This window comes from Alternaria conjuncta, assembly GCF_024043145.1.
Source record: "Alternaria conjuncta strain BMP 0040 chromosome Unknown scaffold_7, whole genome shotgun sequence".
NCBI classification, from domain to species: Eukaryota; Fungi; Ascomycota; class Dothideomycetes; order Pleosporales; family Pleosporaceae; genus Alternaria; species Alternaria conjuncta.
In genome coordinates this window covers 1,048,731-1,073,880 of record NW_026250096.1, presented here as the reverse complement: position 1 = coordinate 1,073,880, position 25,150 = coordinate 1,048,731, and the positions used below count along the sequence as shown (strand labels likewise).

The 25,150-nt window shown below is 49.5% G+C and overlaps 7 protein-coding genes across 7 annotated transcripts; 4 read left to right on the top strand and 3 right to left on the bottom strand.

The window, feature by feature from the left end:
• Positions 1–3,760: 3,760 nt before the first annotated feature.
• J4E85_005477 (uncharacterized protein) lies at positions 3,761–4,337 on the top strand (the record flags this gene model as incomplete). Its single annotated transcript, XM_051469722.1, has 2 exons — positions 3,761–3,946; positions 4,062–4,337. The coding sequence occupies 2 exons, from the start codon at positions 3,761–3,763 to the stop codon at positions 4,335–4,337; spliced, it is 462 nt and encodes a 153-aa protein (XP_051326553.1).
• Positions 4,338–4,796: 459 nt separating this feature from the next.
• On the bottom strand, positions 4,797–6,345 carry YTM1 (ribosome biogenesis protein ytm1; the record flags this gene model as incomplete). Its single annotated transcript, XM_051469721.1, has 2 exons — positions 4,797–6,076; positions 6,243–6,345. 2 exons carry the CDS (start codon positions 6,343–6,345, stop codon positions 4,797–4,799), a joined length of 1,383 nt encoding a protein of 460 aa, XP_051326552.1.
• Positions 6,346–6,675: 330 nt separating this feature from the next.
• Positions 6,676–9,276, bottom strand: J4E85_005475 (uncharacterized protein; the record flags this gene model as incomplete). Its single annotated transcript, XM_051469720.1, has 2 exons — positions 6,676–9,066; positions 9,115–9,276. The coding sequence occupies 2 exons, from the start codon at positions 9,274–9,276 to the stop codon at positions 6,676–6,678; spliced, it is 2,553 nt and encodes an 850-aa protein (XP_051326551.1).
• Positions 9,277–10,019: 743 nt separating this feature from the next.
• Positions 10,020–13,313, top strand: J4E85_005474 (uncharacterized protein; the record flags this gene model as incomplete). The annotated part of the gene is made up of 4 exons (XM_051469719.1): positions 10,020–10,209; positions 10,257–10,521; positions 10,567–13,084; positions 13,146–13,313. 4 exons carry the CDS (start codon positions 10,020–10,022, stop codon positions 13,311–13,313), a joined length of 3,141 nt encoding a protein of 1,046 aa, XP_051326550.1.
• A 639-nt stretch (positions 13,314–13,952) lies between these two features.
• J4E85_005473 (uncharacterized protein) lies at positions 13,953–19,245 on the bottom strand (the record flags this gene model as incomplete). Its single annotated transcript, XM_051469718.1, has 2 exons — positions 13,953–15,266; positions 15,316–19,245. The coding sequence occupies 2 exons, from the start codon at positions 19,243–19,245 to the stop codon at positions 13,953–13,955; spliced, it is 5,244 nt and encodes a 1,747-aa protein (XP_051326549.1).
• Positions 19,246–21,021: 1,776 nt separating this feature from the next.
• GCD11 (eukaryotic translation initiation factor 2 subunit gamma) lies at positions 21,022–22,724 on the top strand (the record flags this gene model as incomplete). Its single annotated transcript, XM_051469717.1, has 5 exons — positions 21,022–21,158; positions 21,209–22,176; positions 22,228–22,424; positions 22,473–22,642; positions 22,694–22,724. The coding sequence occupies 5 exons, from the start codon at positions 21,022–21,024 to the stop codon at positions 22,722–22,724; spliced, it is 1,503 nt and encodes a 500-aa protein (XP_051326548.1).
• Positions 22,725–23,525: 801 nt separating this feature from the next.
• On the top strand, positions 23,526–24,867 carry J4E85_005471 (uncharacterized protein; the record flags this gene model as incomplete). The annotated part of the gene is made up of 2 exons (XM_051469716.1): positions 23,526–24,404; positions 24,463–24,867. 2 exons carry the CDS (start codon positions 23,526–23,528, stop codon positions 24,865–24,867), a joined length of 1,284 nt encoding a protein of 427 aa, XP_051326547.1.
• Between the last annotated feature and the right edge of the window lie 283 nt (positions 24,868–25,150).

Genomic DNA, 25,150 nt, shown 5'->3' with positions numbered 1-25,150 from the left:
AAGTCTTTCTAATAGCTTTTAAATAATAAAAGTTATATAGTTATAAATTAGATAAAATATAAAAAGTACTTTATTATTACTATAGGTCTATACTAAGCCTATAGCTAGATACTTCTTAATATCTAAAATAAGCTAAAATCTTATTCTAATATAGCTAAGTAGGCTAAGTAGAAAAGCTACTACTATAGAATTAGTCTATTACTACTAAAGAGTATTATTAAGTAAGAGCGCTTTCTAAAAGTCTTCTAAATACTTTTTAATCTATATATTTAGAGCTTATATACAAAATCTCTAAAATATTAAATAATACTTTATAAAAACTAAATATAGCGTTTACTATAAGTAGTATACTACTCTTAATTAGACTTAATAATATAATAACTCTATAGTAAAAGAAAGTAAGTAAATATTATAATTAGAAGGCTTTTAGAGTACTTTCTAATAGCTATCTAGAGTAGAAGGTAGAGCTAGCTTATATTATAATTCTAGAAGATAATAAAACTATTTTTAAGTTAGCTAACTTCTTTAGTTATATACTTAAGTATAGCTAATAGTTTATAAAAAGTAAAAGTAGTTAAAAATACTAGACTAGCTTAGTTACTAGATTTTTACTAGCGCGCTTTTTTTTAGTATACTTCTTTCTAGCGCGCTTATCTCTAATAAGAGAATAAAAGTAAGTAAACTAAAATACTTTTAAAAAGCTTTTCTAATATATTCTAAGTCTATCTAGCTTTTAAGCTTTAAAGTAGTAGATAGTAAAAAGTAGTTAAGTACTTAAAGATAAAAGAAAGAAACTTAAACTATAGAAGTAGTAACTATAACTTTAAGAAAAAATACTAGCTTTTAAGATAAAAAGAAGAAAAGTAGAGATTAAACTACCTTAGAACTCTAAGGCGTAGATAGCCTTTTAAATACTTTTAGAAAGCCTTCTACTAATTACTATCTAGTAGTTATAAGTATTAAAACTTTTATAAAATAGTATAAAATTTAAAAAGTATCTAACTACTCTTTTTATAATCTTAGCGTACTTCTTAGTAATACTATATAACTTCTTATTTACACCTTTATTTATAGTATACTATTTTATAAGAGTTTTAATACTTATAACTACTAGTATTAATAAATAGAAGAGATTAAGCTATCTTAGAACTCTAAGAAGAAAATAGCCTTTAGAATACTTTTAAAAAGCTTTCTACTAATTAATACTTTACTTTTCTAAATCTATTAGCTAAGTAATTAAAGTATAGATACTAGGCTAGCCTCTTATTTTTTTCTAGATTAAACCTTACTCTATTATCTTTTTTTCTCTCTTATTTTTTCTTCTTTTCTACTACCTACTATAAGTAATAAGCTACTACTCTAGAATATATATATATACTAAAATACTATCTAAAAGTACTTTAATTATATTTTAGAAAATATACTAAAACTACGCTACTTTTTTTTCTTTACTAAAAAGCTTAATAAAGTTTAAAGAGAAAGATAGTAATAGTAAGTATATTATTTTTATTAAAAAGCTCTTTTACTATTACTACTAAAAAAAAAATAGTAAAAAGCTTTATAGAGTAAGTTAGCTCTTATAAAAGTACTATAAATATATTCTAAATACTATTTAGAGAAAGTTCTTAGATTATAACTTTTTTATTACTTATATTAAGAAGTACTATTTATAGTATAAGGTAGAGACTAAAAAGGCTAGCTACTTATTACTTATAGTAAAGGTAGCTACTTTTATTTTTTATAAAAAGATTTTAAAAATCTATACTACTAGTAGCTAGCTAAAAGAGACTTCTAAAGAGAATATACTATAAAAAAGTATTTTAATTACTTTTTTAATATACTCTTTTTACTTACTTACTCTAATACCTTTACTACTAACTTAAAAGCTTTTTAAAAAGCTTAAACTTTTAAAGCTACTTTTTTTAAGAAGTAGTAAGTGTAAAAAAGTAGAAGTTATACTAGTAGTATCTTTACTAAGATATAAATTAAGTAATTATAAAGTTTAAAAAAAAGTAGTAAGCTAAGCCTTTTTATTATATTAAAAGCTATATTTTTTACTTATTTAGCTAAACTATAATACTTATAGAAAGATACTTTTAAAGTAAAGTATTACTAAAGTATATAGTTAGTGTAAGAAAAAGAAATTAACTAGTAAGTATACTAAAATACTTTTTAAATACTCTTCTAATACTTTTTAGTATATTTACTTTAAGAAAACTATAAAAATATATATTATTTTAAATTTTAAAGCTTAGAAAGATTTTTTATAAAAAGTAGATATTTCTATTTTATAAAATACTATTAGACTTACTAGAAACTATATATTTAAGATAACTTCTAGTAGCTAATATTCTTATAGTAATAGCTACTATTAATTTTATTACTAAATCTATTTCTTTTATACTTAAAGTAGTAGACTAAAAAGTATTAGTAAAGTATTTAAAGCGTATTTTAGTATTTTTACTCTTACTATTAGTTTTATACTTTTCTATATAGATAAAGTAAGGTATAATATAACTAGTAGTAAGTATAATACTTATTATTTACTTAAGATTAAATTATAAAGTATAGTTAGAAAGCTTTTAAATAGTATTTAAATAGCGTTTTAATCTACTTATTTTTTCTTTATAACTACTAGTTAATTTTAAAATTAGCTTTAACTTCTTAACTATTATAAAAGCTTATTAGTAAGCTAGAGTAGTAGCTTTAGTAGTAGCTTAACGCTTAGTAAAAATATAGTTATACTTAACTTAGAGCCTATTATACTATTTTATATATTATTAGAAAGCTTTCTAAAAGTATTATAATAGTATTTTAATACTTACGCTTAGTAAAAGTAATAACTCTCTAGTTTAGTCTACTTTTTTTATTTTTTAAAAGTACTACTTTATAAAACTTATAAATATTAAAAAAGTAAATATAAATAAAATTATAAAACTTTATTCTCTTTTATATATTATTAAAAAGCGTTTAGAAAGTAATATAAAAGTATTTTAATATAATTTACTTTATATAGCGCGCTAAACTCTTTATAGTAGTAAATAACTTTACTAAAGTTAACTATAGGCTAGTTCTAGTTATTAAATTTATAGCTAAAGTAACTTAGAGGTAAAGTAGTAAAGGCTAAGTATTACTTATAATTATTTTATATATTATTAGAAAGCTTTTAAAATATATTAAAATAGCTTTTTAATAGTCTTACTTATAAAGCTATATAATACTATAGTAGTTAGTTAGTTAGTAAGTAGTAAGTAAGTAAGTAAGTAAGAAGTAAAAAAGTTTAGTTTTAAATTATAATCTAAATATAATTTTATATATACACGCTAGTATAAAGTAGCCTAGTATCTTAGCTATAGTCTACCTTAGCAAATTCTATAGTTAGGTAACCTGCATTCTCTCTATATTGCCCTCTGCTCTCTCTCTCTTACGCGATCGATAGTCTTTGCATAGTTGCCCGATCGGGAAAGTATCCCTGTCGAGCCAATCAGGGCCTCGTCTACAGGGCTAGCGGTCTCCACACTGCCCTCCCTGCTGCAATCCACAGTTTTCGCATACCTTCCTATCCGGGAAAGACCCCCTACAGGCGAGGCTCTGATTGGCTCCACAGGGCTGGGAGTAGGAGACAACATTCCCGCGGCCAAAAATTATTTGTCGCAAAGCGTCCAGCCCCAAACCAGTGCCAAAACCACGCATTTCACAACAAACCTACGGAACTCGAAAGCGCCGAATCCAACCCGATTTTCGTAACAAAACACACAAAATGAAGCTCCTCACCCTCAACTTCCTCACATGCGCCATCAAAACCTGCAAAACCAACCCCGCGTCCTTCCCGCTCCACCCCCGCGATGCCGAACTCGAAATCGTAGAAGCAGATGTCAACCTCGCGTTTCTCAAGAACATACTACCGAGGATCATGTGGGATGAGTTGAGGGGGATATGCAGCGAGGTACGCGAAATAAAATGCACCCACCAGGCGCGAAGCCCACGCGCATTGTGTCTCCAAAGAGATACAGATACTCCGAAACCTTTGAACAGCAAGCTGACAGATATGTGACAAATAGCTTGGTCTTCCTGAACTCCCCGCAACAGCACCCACGCCCGCCGATCTCGTCGAACCTACTTCTTCCTCCGCTTTAGCGTTAGACACCACGGATGCGACACCAGCGGGCGCGACCGAAGAGATAGAAGAGGAACCAAGCCAGACAGCGAAGGATCTACACAGGATATTGCTTGAGACGTGTATACAAGAAGGCAAGCTGGTGTGCGGGGCGTGTGAGCACGAGTATGCGGTTAAAGAGGGTGTTGCGAATTTCTTGTTGCCGGGACATTTGGTATGAGTTGCGACGACTGAGATGGGATCTCTTGGTTAGACATCGGAGTGCAAGTATAAGATGCGTCTATCGAATAACTACGAGCGCGACTGGCAGTCTATGGTAGACTTGGGCTGAAGAGGGTGTACAACACTATGATGCCGTGGGCACAGGATGAATGCTGTGCGCCAACAGGGGAGAACGATGACTGTGAAAGAGGAATGGAGGTGGTTGGTGGGAGCGGTTACTTGATACCCTTTTGATCGCGTTCACCCACGTACGGGGGAAAGCATTGTGCTGCACACGAGTCTGAGGTCTCTGCGGCCTGAATCGCTTGCAGAAGCATCACCCAAGTCAAATGAAACATCGATGGAGGGCAACGCGTTCAAGAATTGAAGCTACACTTTTCCCTAGCCAAAATGGTATCTACGATATGCGCCCAAACACCCATACGATGGCACTTCTACCAGCGAGAACTTTCAACTCTTACGAGCCGAGAGCGCGGTTAATCTGCACCCTCTTATCTTCACCACCCGAGACAATGCCCACTGCACTATCCCATCTTACGCTGAAGACCTTCGCGCCCTCGCCATGACTCTTGGCACTTTCGCGTCCTTGCCTGTAGATCGTGTACACACTCTCACCAGTCATTCCTTCTCCAACCTGTCCGCCCGTGCTGACGTTCCTGAGATCCCAAATCTGAACGGTTCCGTCATGCGAAGCAGATGCCAGGTTGTACTCGGAAGATGGATCCGTATCCAAAGAAACAACACCGTTCTTGTGGCCTCGTAGTGTCATGACACTGATTTGCGTGGCAGAGGCGCGGGGATCGACCAATGTGATGTGTCGTGCTGAGGTACCGGTTGCAAGCAGATTTCGGGAGGGGATGGCGCATAGGGAGAGAAGCGAGTGACCGGTCGTTCGGGTGTCTACGCACGATTGGGTAGGCAGATCCCAGGTTTTGAGTGTGTGGTCGTGAGATGCCGAGTATGCGACTGTAGCATCATCTGGTTTGAAAATGACGCTAGATACCGGCGAAGTGTGGCCGCTGAATGTGGCCAGCGCTCCGCGAGCGGGGACCGTGCGATCGGGCTTTGAAAGCTTCTGTCGCTTGTTCGACGCAGCCGTTGAACTGGGCAGGAAATTCGCCGGCGCGACGGGGTTCTCCTTTGCGTTGCTCGAGAACAGCGAGATAGTGGTATCCGAGGAGGCGGAGAGAATGCGACTCGAAGGCGCATGGACTGCGACGTCTTCTACACCCCAGCGGTGGTTGAACAGCTCGAGAGCTGTGGTGATAGTCCTCGCATCATCGTCGTACTTGTAGACACGCACGGTATTGTCCAGCCCCGCAGCTACCATCTTCTTCTCCGACAACCATTTAGCCGTCTTCAAGCTTGTAATTCGACCACCGTTGTTGGGAGCCTCTGAAGTCGCCAAAACATCGCCCGAGGTATTCCAAACTCTTAACAGTCCGTCATAACTTGCGCTCAATATCCTTTCTTGCCCACTTTGCACTCCTGACAAAACATCCACGGCCGAAACCCAGTCGTCGTGTTCGAAGCTCGTGACGTTTAGCGGTGGCACCAAAGCCCTCGTGTATTCAACGTCCAGCGTCGATTCGGCATTGATACCATTCTTGGTAAGGAATTCGTCGATTGTGGTTCGGAGAAATTCGCCGTTTATCAGGATGTCAAAGGGTATGCGACTGCCGTCATCGCGGTGCAGAAGTTCGTTCACAAGTGTGGAAAGCTTGTGTCGAGTCAAAGCTGTGGGCGCATCCGCGTTAGCTCTGGATCTGGACGGAATGCGCAGCGCTTTGTAGCCTGAAACCACAGCAGCGTAGTCGCGACGGCTCGCATTTCTACGCGAACATGCTGCAGTAGGTGGCTAGAGGCCGTGACATGCGACTAGGCTTCCGGTATTTCTACTCACATGTTTGAACCAAGAGGATGTTCGGCTCCTCCGAAATCTGCAGAGCAGCATCGCGCGTCGTAAGGCGAATCTGCACCTTGGTCTCTGCGGCGTCGATATCCATGGCGTCGGCGGGTTTGGCGGTATATGTTGATTGGTGTTGAAGTTACGAAGCTTAGGAAATTTTGGGATCTCGAACTTTTTTTCGAATCCGGTTAGCGCGGAAGAAGCCAGCCAGTCGGCGTTCGTGAACCTCCGCTCGTGGTACTATAGATCATGTCTCTTCAGTAGTTCAATCTATCTAAAAAGTATCAAAGTCTGATGATAGTCGGGCATAGGATTTCGGTGCTTTAGAAGACTGACTGGGAACTGGGGTCAATCTATCACTATAGCACTGCGCATGCGCTCAAGAGGAAGATCGCTGTGTTATTTCCTTCACGAAAATTGTCATTTACTAAGTCATACTGGTTCTCCTGATCTCAGCGATAGCTCTCCTCCGGTGATCACTAGGCGCAAATAGAGCCTCGATCAATCCAATCACCTCTTCAGCTTCCATTTCCAACTTCAGCTCGCCGTCCGTCCAGAAGTATTTGATATCCGCAAGGCTGCTGTCCAGAATTTCGCTGAGATACTGGAACTTGAACCAGTTGGGCGTGTAGATACCGGCCATGTCTCTTGTCTCTCCGTTGCCATCCTCGGTCTGGAAGTGTTGGGATAGAGTAGCAAGCGAGACACAGTACCCGTGTAACTTCCTCGACTCATCTTCTGCAATATCTGACATGTCCTCAACATCGTTGATGAACTTTGTGAGGGCAGCCGATACCAACGAGCCAAGTGACTGATGTAGAGCGCTATGTGAAAGGACATTCTGCCACTGTCGCTTCACATCACCTATGCGATCTATCGTAGTAGCGATAGCGTCATCACAGACTGTAGCGAACGGTACGTTCGTACAGCCTTGAAAGCCTTGCGCATCTTCAAGATGATCCCGAATGATTTGTCTTTGTGACTCCATCTCGCGTCCGTATGCACGCTTTCCAAATCCGTCAATCGTCTTGACGTCAGATTCGATCAGTGGTTGGAGGCGTTTGGAAGGTCGCAAGTGCTGTGGCAATGTAGACGATTTATCTCTTTCAGCTTGTTCTTGAAGAAAGAGTCTCAGACGATCCGATAGCCGCTGGCAGTCGTTGTAGATGAGCATGTTACTGGCGATATCTTTTGAGTAATGCATCACAGCAGTAGCTCGGTACATTGCCAACAGGAGGCTCGGAATCGCATATAGACCCCCGCTTGCGGGTGCGATTGCAGACTTGACCAGCTCGGGTGAGTTCAGCGTGTCTACTTCTGCAATGACCTGCAATATTATCTCCATTATGGCATCTGGGATCGCCGTCACTGTATATGTCTCCCGAAGGGTGACCTCCTGGTGCGCCGGCTGTTTTTGAGAGGCAGGTTTTCCGTTCGTATTCGATTGCTCCGTTGTATGTGCTGCAGGCTTCGGCGTTGTGGTGGGTTTGGTATCAGCCTCGTCATCCCAATCAGCGCCCCAATCATCTGCATCCTCTGCATCAGCTGGCTTTTCTTTCGCCTCTTGCTCTTTGGGTTCATCTCCAATCACATCATCATCCTCACCCCAAGCACTCATATCTTCTTCTTCGATAGTCTCCTTCTTCTCTTCTGCGACATTACCCTCCTCGTCCCAATCAGCAGCCCAGTCATCCTCTTGTTCGTTGCCAGCATGCAATGCATCACCCTTTGAGATGACTTGCGTCTCGACCCGTTCAACAGTCTTCTTTTCTTGCACCTTCTTCGGAAACATCGTTTGTACTCGAGCGATCGCATCCTCTTTCTGTTTAGCAAGCCATATCTCGGCAGACTTATCTACCCATTCAGCTAGACGACTTTGGCCTGACCAGCCGAGCTCATCGAGATACTCCACAAAGCCCAAGACATATGAGAGCGATTCTTGAAATTGTGGTATCCCGTCTGTTGATAACGGCACGGCAGGCAAAAGCAGGTTCGAAATTAAACGAGAAGCAATGATCGGAACGATCTTTGAGGACAGCGGAACGGCGATGCTAGGCGGTAGACGCGTGCTCAGGTACTCAGCAAGCAAGTGCATATCCTCCAAGGTAGCCTTGACCGCACCATCATTCACCGTGCCAGCACGTTGGATAACATCTTCCTGGATGTTGAAGGCGGACACAACGCGGTCGGTGCCTATAGCCAGTCGGGGAGCGATTATGATCTTGTCCAGGTCACGGCTCAAGCGGGTAACGAAGCTGTCCAGGAGACCCAACTTCGTAAGCGCTTCAACGGTTGTGTTGATATCGACTCTGGCCTCGCGTTCGATCGACTGGTGCAGCGAGATTTTATGATTGGTGTTGTCGACTGCAATCAGCCCGTTCCATGACTCCGTGACCGTCTCCACGATGGCTTTCTTCAGCTGCTCCTCCTTGTTCTTCAGCACACCCACCGCTCTTGTAGTCGTGAACAGCCCAAGTCCCTGGAATGCGCCATCTGCATCTTCCAAAGTCTGTATGGCATGCATGACATGGCCATGCACAGCAGCACTTTGGGCAGAGTCGAGTAGGGTCGAGATGTCTCGAAGCTGCTCTACAGCACGTGCCAAGCTTTCGTTGTATGCAATTTCCGTGTGCAGTAGGCTGACCTTGCTTGCAGCATCCTGTACGCGAGCTGTATTCTCCTTTCCTGCCTCTGCTTGTTTTACAATCTCTTTGGCCGTTTCTTGCGAGCGTTTGATATCGTCTTGCAGCTTGCGTGCCTGTGCTATCCAGCCATCGACGTCGGGTGCGGCTTCTCTCGAGAGTTGGCGTACTTCGTCCTGGAACAACGGTCAGCGTTGCCTGGAGCACGCGCTACTTCAACACACCTTCGTCTCTTCTCTTGCCTTGGCAACAACCTCCAACAGCTTTGGAAGTGCGCTGGAAGGCACAGTTGCGGACGCGACATCCTGGTCCTGGGGAAACGCGCCATGCGCGGCCGACTGGAGCAGCGCGTCGCCTAGCTGCTCGTCCGAGACTTGCGAAGGCATTTGTAATCACGGAGTGATTGTCATGTCGATTCTAAAAAGGGTCTGCGGCGGGATAGTTCGCACGGCGTTCGCAACGTCGCAGGACCAACACTGAAGCTGCACGGACGTCCAAGCGACGTCAACTCCAGCGTTGCTGCCCCGCCACACTTACCCCGCCACGCTCAAGCCCTTGTGCTGAAGAAACAGGCACATGCACACGTGCGTTTGGAGACAACCGCACGTCGCAGCAGATTCATTAGGCGCAGATTTATCTAGTCAATCCGCGGTAGCAGCATCTTAGCGGCGCCGCAGCACTACTCCCGGACAACTCGCCTCTCATATTGCCCTTCGTCATTCCCTCGTTCCTTGTTCGGAGTGGCTCTCTGCTCCTTGTACTCTATCTCATCCTCTCGTAAGTCTTTGTCATTTTCATTTTACTGCCATCTCACCGCTACCCGGGCTGGTATGTAGGCTTGCAAATTCAGCAGCATAATCACTGGCCGCGGCCTGTAGGCTTGTAGAGCATGGGTATACGCAATGCACGCCCCCAAAACCTAAGGCTGCTTTTCTCTTGGAGACCCCGGTCGAATCGGTAGCGTGATTTTCTATATAATAGTGCGTTGGGCTACGTACAACAATCCAGCTAACACAGCAAGGGTAGTACCAATTCGGGCAACGCGGCCAGTGCCTGCGACTTCAGCACCAACAAAGGGTACACCTGCAATCTCACGCTGTCAATTCCTTTCTCCTTCAACTTCGACATCATGGGGTCAATACAGCAGGAGTCGCACTTCAAGAAGCTGCAGCAGTTCGAGGCAAATTACGCCGACGCTACATTCACTCAGTATGAATCCCAACGGACGGGTCTTCGGGTTGTGGTAGTCGATCGAAAGGGTCCCAAGGTGTACGGAAATTTCGCGGTAGCCACAGAGATCCACGATGATTCGGGTGCACGTGAGTAGCATGGCTCGTGTTTCAAATACTTCTACTGACTGACGTAGCGCATACCCTTGAGCATCTCTGCTTCATGGGTTCGCGGAAATACCCTTTCAAGGGCGTGCTAGACAAGATCGCCACCCGATCATACTCTGACACAAACGCATGGACGGATGTCTCCGAGACAGTCTATACTCTCTCAACCGCGGGTTGGGAGGGTTTTGCACAGCTGCTACCTATCTATCTAGACCACCTCATCGTACCTACGCTGACCGATGCCGGTTGTTACACTGAGGTTCATCACATCGATGGCAAGGGAGAGGATGCAGGGTGAGTATCTCTCAACGCCTTCATGCTCCCAGCTAACGACCCAAGTGTTGTCTACTCTGAGATGCAAGGACGTCAAAACCTGCAGGGCGATCTCATGGATCTCCAGATGCGTCGCCTTCTCTACCCTGAAGGCGATGGCTTCCGTATGGAGACGGGTGGATTGATGGAGAACCTACGAGTCTCCACTGCAGAGCGTATTCGCCAGTTCCACCGAGACATGTATCAGCCCAAGAATCTACGAGTCATATTGATTGGAGAGGTCGATCATCCAAACCTGTTGGACATACTGGATAAATTCGAAGACGAAATCATCGATCGCGTACCGGCTTACGATGCGCCCTTCAAGCGTCCATGGGTCGAATCGAAGCGCACTCCACCCCTGAGCAAGACCATTGTTGACACAGTCGAGTTCCCAGAAGAAGACGAGTCAACTGGTGAAGTGCAAATTGCCTTCCTAGGACCCAAGACTATCGACGACCTTGGAGAGACTGCCATCAACACACTGCTCAACTACCTTGCCGGATCATCTGTTTCGGTTCTGGTCAACACACTCGTCGAGAAGGAACACCTTGCGAGTATGGTATACTTCTGGTGCAAGGGGCACACAGACATGATCATCTGGTGGACTCTGTCGTCTGTGGAGACTGACAAGCTGGCTGATGCTGAGAAGCGTTTCTTCGAGGTTCTCAAAGAACACGCTTCCAAGCCCCTTGATATGAGCTACCTCAAGGACTGTCTTCATCGCTTCAAGCGCCAAACTCGATACATGTCTGAGATTGGCATGGATGAGTACAAAGACCCAATCATCAAAGATCACGTATTTGGTGACCGGAACGGTACTCACCTTGAAGACGCAATGGCCACGCTTGATGTATTCGACACACTTGACAAATGGACTGAGGAAGAGTGGCGAGCATATCTGAATAAATGGATGGTGGATGCTCACCACGTTTCCATCCTAGGTAAACCTTCCAAGGCGTTGTCGGACAAGATCAAAGCAGATGAGGTTGCACGTGTCAAGGCACAGCAAGAGAAGCTAGGCGAAGAAGGCCTGAAAAACTTGGCACAGAAGCTTAAGGAAGCCCAAGACGAAAACGACAAGCCCATCCCAGAGGAGATTATCGCCAGTGTCCATGTTCCCAGTACTGAGTCTATCCACTTCTTTGAGACTACAACAGCGCGTTCTGGTGTAGCAAAGAAGCTGGGAACTTCTGAGAACAACATCCAGAAGATTGTCGACAAGGATGAAAACGGACTTCCCCTCTTCATCCACTTTGAACACATACCAACTTCGTTCGTACACTTCGGCTTAGCACTCGGAACTGCCTCGCTACCAACGGAACTCAAGCCTCTCCTCGGCGTATATTTAACCAACTTCTTCGCGACTCCGATCATGAAGGACGGAAAGCGTATCGAGTTCGAGGAGGTCATTACCAAGCTTGAGCAGGATACCATTGAGTACTCCATGGACCGCGGTACTGATATTGGAAGCTCTGAGATGATCTACATCCCTTTCATCGCGGAGGCCGACAAGTTCGAGACGGTCGTGCTATGGCTGAGGTCAATGCTCGTTGACTCCGTGTTCGACACCGAACGCGTGATTTCTGCAGTCAAGAAGATGCTCGCGGACGTGCCCGAAGAGAAGCGCGATGGTAACTCCATGAGCTTTGCAGTCGACCGCATGATCCACTACAATGCCGCATCAGCTGTTCGCGCGACTGGCACGCTTGTCAAGGGTCTCTACCTCAAGCGCATCCTGAAGCTACTTAAAACGGAACCCCAGCAGGTCCTCGACAAACTCGAAGCCCTACGCAAGCACCTCTTGACCTTCTCCAACATGCGCGTTCTCGTTACCGCCAACCTTGAGACCCTACCAAACCCAGTGTCGACCTTCAAACACCTCACCGACGCTTTCAAGCCTGGTCCAGAGCCAACCGTAAACCCGATCGACGACCGCAACGCGCTCCTCTCAGACATCGGTCGTAACCCAGGCGGTACACACTACATCATCCCCATGCCCATCGACTCCTCCTTCGCAGTCCTCACATCCAAAGGACCCAAAGGCTACACAAACGCCCAACTCCCACCTCTCATGGTCGCACTCGCCTATCTCGACGCCGTCGAAGGCCCCATGTGGACATCAATCCGCGGCACAGGTCTCGCCTACGGCAGTAACTTCTTCCGCGACCCCGAAACAGGACTGCTCAAGTTCCGCATCTCGAAATCGCCCAACGTCTTCGCTGCTTACAACAAAGCCAAGACGGTCATCAAGGAGTACGGCGACGGCACGCAGAAGTTTGAGAAGCTGGCGTTGGAAGGCGCGATTTCAAGTATCGTTCGCGACTTTGTTGACGAGCGCGCTACGGTTGTTGATGCGGCTAGGAGTTCCTTTATCGACACTGTCACGCGTGGTGTGGGCAAGGACTGGCAGGCTTGGGCGCTGCGTGAGGTGCGCAAGGTGACTGAGGAAGACGTCAGGAACATCTTGAATGAGGTTGTGTCTGGTGTGTTTGTGCCTGAGAAGACGGATCTGGTCGTGACTTGTGGTGGCATCATGACTGACGTAAGTTTCCCACCTGTCCTTGGATTCTGTGTTTTGGTAAGATGCTAATCATTCTGTACAGGGCCTCAAGAAAGACTTTGAGAACGCAGGCTTCAAGGTCGAGATGAAGCAGCTCACCGACTTCCAGGATGCATATGGCCTCGAGGGTGAGGAAGACGACGAGGACGATGACGAAGAGGTATCAGGTAGCGACGATGATTCCGAAAGCGGCTCGGAGATGGAGGAATAGAGACTGGAAAGCTAACCTGAGTTCTACGCTCAGTCCGCCTGGTTCGCCACGGACAGTCAACGCCGAAGTAGTAGCAGCAACTGCAATGCAAACACTTCATTCAAGATCCATAAAGTCCCTCTCAAATATTCATATTCATACACTAACGCAACAACCCCTTTCTCCAAGATAACAAAGCAACAAAACATCGTCGCCAAATGTAGCCAAACCACACATCAATCATGCCAGATTGAACCCAAAGACGGCCCCTCAAAAGGTATTGTAAATCATCTCTCTCGTAAATACATACAAGGAAAGTAGGTATAAAAAAGACACCAAAGCTTAGACGCCGGCAATGCCTCTCTCGCCCCTAGCAGCCGCAGTCATAGATGTTGCGTATTCGAAGAAAGCCAGAATGTAGAAAGAGAGAGAGAGAGAAGGACTCTCGGCGTTCGAAGGTATCAAGGAGAGAAGGAGGGATTTGGGGGAATCACATACGAAAAAGAGAAGTCGAACGCGGTTGGGAACACACCCAGATACACACAAACGCCCGTTGGGTCAGGTGACACAATCGCCGAAAACGCCGCCCGCAAAACCCAAAGGCAAGCAAATTCCGAATGCTCGTTGTAATCCAACTGCTCATGAAACTGGCTAGCCAAACTATGCATCTTCGGGTAAAATGCGCGCAAAATGCTTTTCCCAGATCCATCCCACTGTCTTCGTTTGGTCGTCTTGATTTCGCGCGAGCCATAGCTCACCCTTCATGCCGATGACATCGAATATCTCGCCAGGCACATACACAAGGTATGGTATTCCGCCTTCGCGGCGATCGTGCGCAATGTTGAACTCGAAGAGACTGGCTGCCAGGAAGAGTACCTCTGGCTCGTCGGTATCAGCGGGTGTGGTGGGGAGGTCTTCGACGCTGCCACGAAGAGGCGAATCTGACATCGGTAGCGCAGAGTTGAAGACACCGGATGCGCGTGTGGAACCCGGTAATGATGGTGGTTGAGAGGTGGGCGCGGAGAATGTGTGGGTAATGGGTTGCGAGGGTGAGAGGAAAGACGGGCCTAGTTGCGGTGGGAAGTCGAATGCGTTGATACTCAGTGGCGAGTGCTCTATGTCTACTGCTCCGTCGAGACCCATGTAGTTGTGGCTGTTGCGAGAAGGACCGGTGTTGCGTCGCTCTTTACGCACTATGGTAGAGTCACTGTTGTCAGACACAGGACTGAGTGCGCGTGCTTCCCGTAATGATGTAGGTCCAGGGCCAGCCCGACCTGATCCATTGGGTGGGTAGAGAGAGGGGTACGCTGGCCCTGCAGGGGATGAGCGTGGCGGGTTATCGAGACTCCGCGGATGTGATCGGGGTGCATAACCGCCGCTATTCCGCGTTTTGGAGTCAAGCATTGATGCTTCGCTCCCGATAGATTCAGTACGACGCGACGATGAGTTGCGGGACGAGCCGCCGCCGCCGCCGTCGGAAGAGAGTGTTGGAACAGGAGACGTCATGTTGGAAATGTCGACCAGGAGATTCCTGTTGATGATACCCAATCTGTTCGCAAGATCCTGCATCGGCTTGTAGTCCGAGTGGAAGCGTTCGACGTACGATTCGAGGTCGTATCGAAGAGATGTCGTGTGTTGCGGCTCGCTCTCAAGCAGTGGGAGAATCTTCTTCGAGCAAGTCTTGTACCAGTCCTTTTGCAAACACATGAACAGAGTCATAAGCGTGCGCATAAGACCCTTTGTTCTTTCATACAGAAGTGGTAGTTCGTGTTTGAGTGTGTCGTTGATTGTGCTGAACTTTTTGGACGACTCCTCTAGGTCCGGGTCGACCTTTTCGCCACGGTCAAGTGCTTGTTTGTGCTTGACGTAGTATAGCAGGTACTTTTTGCGCTGCTCGATAGTCTTCTGATACGACACCCACATCTCCCAGAGATCGCCGACGGGTTTTAGGACACGGCTTCGAACGGCAGCTTTCTGTGACATGGTTAGCGGTATATAAGCGGCATGATGCTCAAATACTTACGTGATCTTCCAATGCCTTGTTCTGCAGCTCGAAGTGAGCCATTGCCCATTTTCGCCATGTGCTCTCAATCTCCGGATACACGGATGGCGCTACCTCGCAGACAGTGATGAAGCCCAAAAACACGATGTTGAGCTGAAGGTAATGCTCGGTGATCGAATCAAGATACTGTTCAAAATCGCGAATAACGATCTGAAGCTGGAAAAAGTGCCCACCGAACTTCTGTTCTTTCGACTTGTAGTCCTGGTCTTTGAAAGTCTTGTCGGCCTCGTCGTATGCTTTGCTTTTGTCGACCTTAGGAATGAAAGCCTTGACAAAAGTCTTGCCCAGGCCGCTCTTCTTCTCTTTCTTGCCCTCCGAAGCAGCAGCACGGAAGGTATCAGAACGGGCTTTTGCCTGATTAATGCGCTGACTCATTGCTCTCAACTCTTCGAATGCTTCCTTGATCTTCGGTAGATCGGGATGGTCCGGGTCGGTGATCTCTTGCAAGGACTGAAGGATCAGCGGATACTTCAACAAGCGTTGGCACGGCTTCAACAATAGAGAGTCCAGATCCCACGCTTGGGTCATGTTTTCCACTTGCTCGAAGCAAGCAGTAACCCATCCAGACAACGCCTCATTTCCTTGATTCTTCTTGATGAAAGCGCTGGCATTGTCCTGGTTCAGGAAATATGTCGTGTAAAGTCTTTCCATCTTCTCCTTGTTGTCCAAGAAGACTTGACCAATGGTGGTCAATCGATCATTCTCCAGAGTGCAATTCTCAAACTGATTCGGCGAGTCTTCAGATGGTCGCCGAGCATGCATCGGTGATTCTCCAGAATCGTGCGATTTACCATCAGAGGAATCACGGTTCCAGGGTCCGGTTGGAGGTGGTATCTCATAGTTGACGATGGGCTTTGCAGCCTTCTTGAATGCACGGAACAGCGACAAAGAGAACTTCTCCAGTTCTTTACAGTTGCTGAACAGCAACCTCTTCTCCTTCTCGCTCATCATATTCTGCGCGGTCGCCTCGAAGATGTTGTGCGCGATCATCATATCTATGCAGAATTGATGTTCTGTCGTAAGCAGCTCTTCCAGCGTGCGATATCGCTTTATCAAAGCTTGCCTGGCAGGATCAGGTTGGCCGTCTTCACCTTTCTCGGCTTCACTTGGCAGATCAATAGTACTCTCAATAGGCTGTGGGGTACCGTATCGATCCTCAAGACTCTGTTCTTGAACGTGAAGGACAGGAGTACGCGACCGTGCAGGATGCATTTCGAACTTGTCGTCGTTGAGCATGGGGCGTGAAAGCTGTTGATGTTGTGGCGCAACGTTGTAGGCATTTGGGCGAGAGGAGAGTTGTTGGTCGATGGATGGGTTCACGGGTGGGGGCGGTGGTGAATAGTTGGGACGGGGAGGCGCCGGAAGTGAATGCGGCATACTGTGCTGTAAGTCCAGTCCGAGTCCGCCATTCGTCCAAGCAAGTTGTGGGAGCTCAATGCGATTGGTTGCGACAGATTTGTGCTCATCCGTTGAGGTTCGTGATAGCGCGTTGTGAGAAGGGTCTCCAGAAGAACTGCCGGAATGAGACGCATCCTCCTGGATGGTCGTGGTGGTGGAACCTGCTGAATTTTGTGAGTAACGTCGCGAGGACGAAGTATAGATGATTGCCGTGCCGCCGCCATCAACTTCTGGCGATTCCTGGTGCAGCTGTGGTGTGTATGAATCCGGGCGTGACGGGGACGCCACTCTCATGGGCTCGCGCCTCGACTTGTCGTGTTTCGAGCCATTGGCGTCACTTAACAGTCGAGCGAGATACGTCTCTGTAGACTCTTTCGATGCCCAATCTTTGTGCTGTGCAATGACGGGCGAGACCTGCTGCACCCTTTCCTTCGATACCGACGCCAACTCTGGGGATATAACCGGCGATTGATGGTACATGTTCAAGACTGAGTTTACGACGCTGTATGTCTCCGTGTTCAGCGTCAGCGATCCGAGTGTTCTATAGGGACCAAGGCTGGCAGAGTCATCCGGATACAGCGTGTCACGCTTAGGAAGCGAATCTCCTGGCGATCCTTTTGTATCGTGGCGAGAGATGGATGGCATATCTCTAGCATCGTGTGTTTGATCAGAACTATACCCATACGATAGAGCCTGAAGGCCTGCGCTGAAGCTCTCGGAGTCGGGCTCCCATGAATGTGATGGCGGCTCCTCGCTGAGCATAATGGGTATTGATTCCCGAACGCCTAGCTCCGACTGCTCCATTTCAGGGGATTGTGGAGCAGGCCTCTGTGGGGGAGGAGCAGTCCTCTGCGGCGGCGGGTGGAAGACGTGCGGCTGCAAGAGCTGGTGGTCCGGCTCCTGGTGTGCAGTCGGCGGCGTCAGAACAAAGCTTCCTGGAAGCCCTAGTACAGGCGATTCGTCGAAGTCGGTCACGGCTGATGCTGGCTGCTCGAGCGGCGGTACCGTTAGGCTGGACGTCTGGAGGCTCAGACGCTGTTGTTCGGGCGAGGGTGACGAGTGCTCGTCGCGCGACATGCGCTGGCCCTGCGTCTGCGCACGGGTCTCATGGGATTGCTCGATTTCAGCAACGCCAGGCAGCCCCGCGAGTTGCTCTTGGGGCGGGTCGAAGCTGCTCGCGAGTGGGAAGTACTCCTGCTCACCATGGGGGCCGGTGCCTGTCGAGTGGGAAGCGGGCGAGGGCTGGAGCGGCTGGCGTTCTCGCGAGTTGCGCAGGCGAGGCGACGTTGGGTGCGGCGGGGCATTGACGACAGCGGACACACTTGGTCCGCTCCTGGCACCCAAGGGCGACTTCCCTCGCTCGCGATATCCACGGTAGGCTAATGCGGGGAGCGTGGACTGGTCTGTGCCCCGGGAGACTGGAGCGACAGCCGCTGCAGCCAGTACCCTGTCCATCCGGGTGGGCGAGGCGCGGTTGCTGTGGTTCATGGCGCGGGTTGGGGTGTACTTGACGGAGCGCGTCGACGAGTTGGAGTCGGAGCCGGCGCTCAAACGCCGTGTCGCTACGGGTATCCTCGAACGCGGCGTGTGTCGTTGGGGCGACCGTGCAGGAGTTTGTTCTTGCGCATGTGCGCGCGCGGCGTGTTGCATGTCGTCGGCGAAGGCTGAGGTCGCCGCACTGGCAGAGCGGCCATGGTGCGGGCTGGTGAAGGCGGCCGCGGGTGGTGCAGCGTCGCCGTGCGTGTTGTCGAGAACGGGAATCCCGAAGCCTGGCGAGAGCACGTCCTGCCCAGTCAGCACTTCGCCAAACAGCTGCCGCCCGCTGGGTGCAGACGCCCGATTCGGCGAGGTCACCTTCTTGGGCGTCGACGAGACGTGGTGGTCGATGCTGCTCCGGCTGCCATTCGTGCGGCGCGCGTTGCGAGGCGATGCCGGGGCGGGCTGGGGCCTGTCTCGCGGCTTGAGGTTGTTGAACTTGTGCGGCCCGTACGAGGCCTCTTTGCTCGGGCGTGCAGCCGATGCTGTCGACGAGATCGAGGCATGCGCACGCCGGGCGACGTCGTGCGTGCCCGTCCCAGCCCGGCTCGGCGTCCTGGAGCGAGAGCGTACGGCAGGCGACGTCGCCGTCGAGCTGCTGGTGGGCGACTGCTCGAAGCGCTCGGCGAGGGCCCTCACTTTGTTGGAGACCTGGGGGGAGGAGCGAGTGGCCGCGGGCGGCGATGCAGGATTCGAGGCAGACCTCACGGCCGCTTTGGAGGTTGAGCGCGCGCCGTTCGTCATGGGCTGCCGCTGCCGCGCTGCGGGCATATCGAGGCCGCGTTGCGGTGAGGGAGGTGCTGCTGCGTGCTCGGTCGTCGTGGTGTAGGCGGAGTAGTAGTGCTCGGGCGAGGTTCCCACGTCGTCGTCGGCATGGTCGAGCTCAGTCGACTGCAGCCAGTGTGAAACGGAGAGGCCGGGGTTGTATGCATATTCATGCGCTTGATCAGAATCCATATCCCATAGTCGGCGAGCGCAAAGGCGCAAAAGCAAGGCAGCGCCAACGTTGTCGGAGGAGGTGGGCCAATCTCGAGCAACAAGGGTTGCCAACGCAGACTCGCCTGCTCTCGCTCAGAGGGCGTCTGGGCCAATGACAGTCTCGAGGCCGGTGCTGCCCCAAGTCGACGAGTTGATATGTTTCAGCCTGAAAAGCAAGCGGAAGGGTTCCCGATACGGCGCGCTTGTGGGAGGTTCTGAACTGGCTGTGTCAGATCAACAACTGAGCCCACACGGTACATCTAAACTCCGTCGTTACCATGCAGCTAGGAAGCGGGATACCGGCGCCGCTCTCGATGGGGCGGCGCACGACGACGGCCTGGCCTTTGCAGCTGGTATTTACATGGAGCAACCCGATATCTTCGACGTATGCTGTCCAGATGGTTTGGGCCAAGATGGAGGATCAACATGCTCTTTCGCGGCCTGCTTATCCATCCGTGCTTCTCGATGCTATGGGATGATAGCATCCCGCTTCCCCAGCCCGTAGCTCTACCAGTACTAGCGGATCGTGCTAGCCCTCGTTCCCAGGATAGCCGTGTTTTGCGTCCCAGGGGTAGGTCGATCTGTAGATGCAGCTGACCTAATGGCGCTCTACCAGACAGTCGTTCCAAGATTACTATACAATGGCATGCAGGTTTACCATGGCCAGGATGATGGGGTTTGACACAATGTGAGCTAGTCGCAAACAGACCTGTGGACATGGCAGCATCCATGCTATACTCACAAAGAGCATCGGGACGCCAACAACTTCACTCAGGCGTGCAGCATTGGAAGTTTATAAAATGAATGTATCATCTTATATGCAGCTGACATAAGATGTGTACCTAGGTAGGCGAACTCTACGAGGGACATTCCGACACAAGCAGAACGTACCAGTGTCTCAAAGATATAGACATTTCGACAAGATGATGAGGTGATCTTGCTTTGACGACCCTGTAGGAGAGGGCACCAAGGGGCACTTGCTGGTTCGAGTTCCGCATCGTTCATTATCTTTCCCGCCCTGAGGCGTTAAACTGCAGCGTACATCCCAGCATCTGGTAAGGAAGCCCGACATACGGCTCGTGTGGCTGAGATATCTCTGCTTATGCAGATCTTTTAACGGAGCCGCGCTGTCAAATGCAGAGCCAGCATGTAGCGATGTCGCATCGCACATTTCGTGGTGAGCATGCAGTGTCCGAAGAGGTGATGCCCAGGGCTGCGTCGCTACCGAGAGACTCACATCCATGGAGAAGTCTCTCACCTTCACATCCATCACGTCAACTGTAATGTACGACCAATCATTGCGCTCTCTCCCACTGCAAAAGCAGGGAGAAACCGCACCCAAGATCAGCCAAAGTATTCCTCTCCACTTCACAGACGGTTTTCGTTCTCATGGAGACCTCACACCGTCCGTAGACGACGGGTCTCTCCAAAGAAAATGCTTTTCGTGAGTGTGCAATTTGTTTGCGTTGTTCAATGAAGAGGAAAGGCAGGGACGGCCGCGAGTGAGATTTTCTTCAGCAGGCCGGCGGAACCTTTGGCCGGGGCGCTTGGACGCAGCACGCAGCCCCGCCACAGGCAGGTGGGCTGTTCCGGATTTGGGTTTGAGTCACTTTGTGTGGGATTTGAAGTCGAAAGTTGCCTGCCGCCAGTCTCCACCACCGCAGCTGCTCGACTGACCAGACTAATACCTCGACAACCGAAACCACCAAACCAACTACTCTCCGATCACCCAAATCTACGCCTCAGTTGCCCAGCATGGAGTCCGAATCCGACCACGACCACCGCGATGACGAGAGCATGTCCGAGCACGAGGAGATTGAGGAGACGAAGCCAAAGTCCGCAATGAAGAAGGGCCGGGAACCCGCGGCGCCCGTCGTGCGCCCAGAGCTTCCGTAGGTGTTGAAGACATGAGGCTCTGCGCTGCATAGCTAACGCGCACAAGCGAACAACCAGACCCAAGCACCCTCGACCTCACCACGCTGAACCCGCTGTCGCCCGAGATCATCTCCCGCCAAGCCACAATCAACATTGGAACCATTGGCCACGTCGCCCACGGAAAGAGTACTGTCGTCAAGGCCATCTCCGGTGTGCAGACGGTCCGTTTCAAGAACGAACTCGAGAGGAATATTACCATCAAGCTCGGTTACGCCAACGCGAAGATCTACCAATGCGATAACCCAGAGTGCCCGCGCCCAACATGCTACCGGTCATACAAGAGCGACAAGGAGGTCGACCCCGCTTGCGAGCGTGAAGGATGCGAAGGCAAATACAGACTGAAGCGCCACGTCTCTTTCGTCGACTGCCCCGGTCACGACATTCTCATGAGCACTATGTTGTCAGGTGCCGCCGTCATGGACGCCGCGCTACTCTTGATCGCTGGAAACGAAACTTGCCCGCAACCGCAGACAAGTGAACATCTTGCTGCCATTGAGATCATGAAGCTGAACCACATCATCATTCTTCAGAACAAGGTCGATCTGATGCGGGAAGACAGCGCTGCGTCGCATTACGAGTCCATCCTCAAGTTCATCCGCGGAACCGTCGCCGATGGCTCGCCTATCATCCCCATCTCTGCCCAGTTGAAGTTCAACATCGATGCCATCAACGAGCACCTCATCAGCAAGATCCCCGTCCCAGTACGCGACTTCTCCGCGAAGCCCCACATGATTGTCATTCGATCCTTTGACGTCAACAAGCCTGGTGCTGAAATCGATGAACTAAAGGGTGGTGTTGCTGGTGGCAGTATCTTGACCGGTGTATTGAAGCTAGGAGACGAGATTGAGATCAGGCCCGGTATCGTGTCAAAGGACAGCGCCGGAAAGATTCAGTGCAAGCCTATCTTCTCAAGAGTGGTGTCTCTGTTTGCCGAGCACAACGATTTGAAGTTCGCCGTTCCGGGAGGACTGATCGGTACGTGACGATTCCTGCAGACTCATGCAGCACTCAACTAACACACAACAGGTGTCGGTACACGTGTTGACCCTACTCTGTGCCGTGCGGATCGTCTCGTTGGTTTCGTCCTTGGTCTCCGTGGACACCTCCCCAACATCTACACTGAACTCGAAGTCAACTACTTCCTCCTCCGAAGATTGCTTGGTGTCAAGACTGCGGACGGCAAGCAGGCCAAGGTAGCCAAGCTTGCAAAGAACGAAGTTTTGGTAAGTTTCTATCCATGATGGCAGATGACAAAGCTGACACTCGCGCAGATGGTCAACATTGGATCAACCGCTACCGGTGCCAAGGTTGTTGCTGTCAAGGCTGACGCTGCCCGTCTGTCCCTCACTTCACCTGCATGCACAGAGATCGGTGAGAAGGTGGCGTTGTCCAGACGTATCGAGAAGCACTGGCGTCTCATCGGCTGGGCCAACATTGTAGCGTAAGTTTCACGGCATATCTAGTTGCGTCCACGAGCTGACATCCTCATCAGTGGTAACATCCTCCAACCTATCGTCGACTGAGCGGGCATGGCGCGTAGTGGGGTAGCTCTCGAGGAGTGGAACGACAAACTTTACGAAGGGACGACGTAGACATAAGCGGTATGACGGCAAAACACGTGCATTTGGTTCCTAGCATTTTCTGCCGGAGTCGGTTGCGCTTGGAGATGGGCACCAAAAGTGGTTTTCTCGCAGCTGTGTTTTAGACAGCATCTCGAAGCCATGACAGCAGAGGGCTAGCGTCACTAGGGAGCGAGCGTCTTGTGTATCAGTACGTTCTCCAGCACAGTGTAGCCGCATATAATGAAGCATGTACATCCACTAGAATTGTTGGGAATGCGGATGACAGCGGGTCACGCAGGCGGAAAGTAGGCCGATCTTCACATGAAAGCCATTCTGTAACATGTGCAAGAAGCTGGCCTACCAACGTCAGATCTGCGTGCTAGCCTACATTTGCCTCACTGTCCCCTCACTGCGCGTTGTACGATTTCTCCGCTCTCAGTATTGCTTTGATTGCCTATACGAGGTATGTTTGCGAGGCTCCAGTATTATGCCGGTATAAGGCCAGCACACGCTCAAAGGTTCACGTGCACTGACTCGGGGTTTAGAGTTCAACTTGCCCTCGCGTGCTAAACACCGCAACAGTTATACGAGTACGCGCATCTGATTGTGCGGCGACTGGTAGCGCGTCTGTCTTTTCTTCTTTACGCTCGCTGTTGGTATTACTTTTATCCTGTATTGTAATTGCAAGCATACATTGCAGCGGTCGACACGACAACGAAGTTTGAGGGACCCTGCCCAGGACGGAACTGAAGCGCGACGGCTATGGAAGAAGACCCTTCGAAAGCGAGAGCGGCGCCACCTCCGCTGCACATCTACCGCCCCATCCCGCGTCGCAACTTCGAATCCCATAACGACACGGCCGATTCGCCCACGCACGCCTTTTCACAAGCCACGCCCCCGAGCGCGACCGAGAACCGGAGATCGTCTGACTTCCTCGCGCAGCTCAATGCGCGCTTACTCAGGACCTTCAACTCGCGCGACGATGACTCGGAAGACCAGGAGAGGGAGAGGGGGCCGCCGCCGCGGAACAAGAGCTACTTGAACATGACGAGTAGCACGCTATCCGGCATATACGACGAGACGGGCGCGAACACGGCGGGTGAACTCAGCACGGCGGAAACGCCCTGGGGCACTGGCGCCGAGACCCCCGCACACACTGCCATGGGCTTCCAGCCCTGGGAAACGGGCATGGGAAGTCCTGATGGCGGACTGAGCTTGAAGACACAGGCCAGGAAAGGGTCCGCCATGGGCAAAGTCGAAGGAAGGCGGAGGAGTCACTCGGTCAAGCAACCGCGCCACGGCGTCTGGAAATACGTCGTGATCCTGGGCAAGCTCGCAGCATTATACGTCTTTGGCGTCATCTACGGAGTTATTGTCTCGCATCTGCACGAGACGAGACAGTTGGCAGCTGTCCACGTCGAAGGCGTTGATCAAAAGAGCCAGGCCTACCTTGCCACCTGGGGGTTGTTCGGGGTTGCCCTGGGAAGTCTGCTACCATACGTTGATCTCGTGTGGGATGCGCAGCGGAGAGAGGACGAGAATGGAGACAAGGAGACTGAGACGCACGATTCACCCATCAGCGAGCAGATCAACGATGTGGTAAGGAGCGTAGCAGCCTTTGTAGGAATCGCTTTCGCTATCGTAAGTCTCAAGAACTACTTGACTACACACATTGACCCTAACTAACACTCTCCCACAGCGCCGTCTCCCTTGGCAATCAACCCTCCAACTCACCCTAACACTCGCACTCGTCAATCCCGCTCTCTGGTACATACTCGACCGCTCGAAGCCCGGTCTCTCCGTCTCACTCACCGTCACGTCCATCCTCACATCCTTCATCTTCCTCTCGAACCCCGACGTCCTTCCCTCGCCGTCTCTACCAGCAACAACAAACGCTACACAAGTTCCTTCCATGGGCAGTCATACACATGCAAAAGGCAGGCCAGCACCGGTCGTTACGCCAGAGCTGTTCGCTGGCATGATCAGCTACGAGAACCTGGCTGTGGTGACGTGGGTGGGCAGTGTTCTCTTTTGTAGTTGTGTGTGCTTTGGCAGTATAGGGAGGAGGTTGGCTGTGCTGGAGGAAAGTGGGTGGAAGAGGTGAAAATTGTTGTTCTAGAGGCGTGAAAGCCTTGGATATCATGTTGCAGTTTTGCGCAACTACGGCGTGTTGGGGTATTGCTAGACTTGGTGGGCGGCATGGGGCGTCCGGTATGAATCAAAACTATTGGCTTCACGCGAAGCTTTGGATGCCATTTACCGTTATCATTAAGTGACAATACTGCTCATTAATCATGTCTCCGTCTTTTCGTGCTCTTACTTGACTAGATTCACACACCGTAGCTGGTAGTGTGAGCATCTAGAAGTTGTACTTGCGATCAGACTCA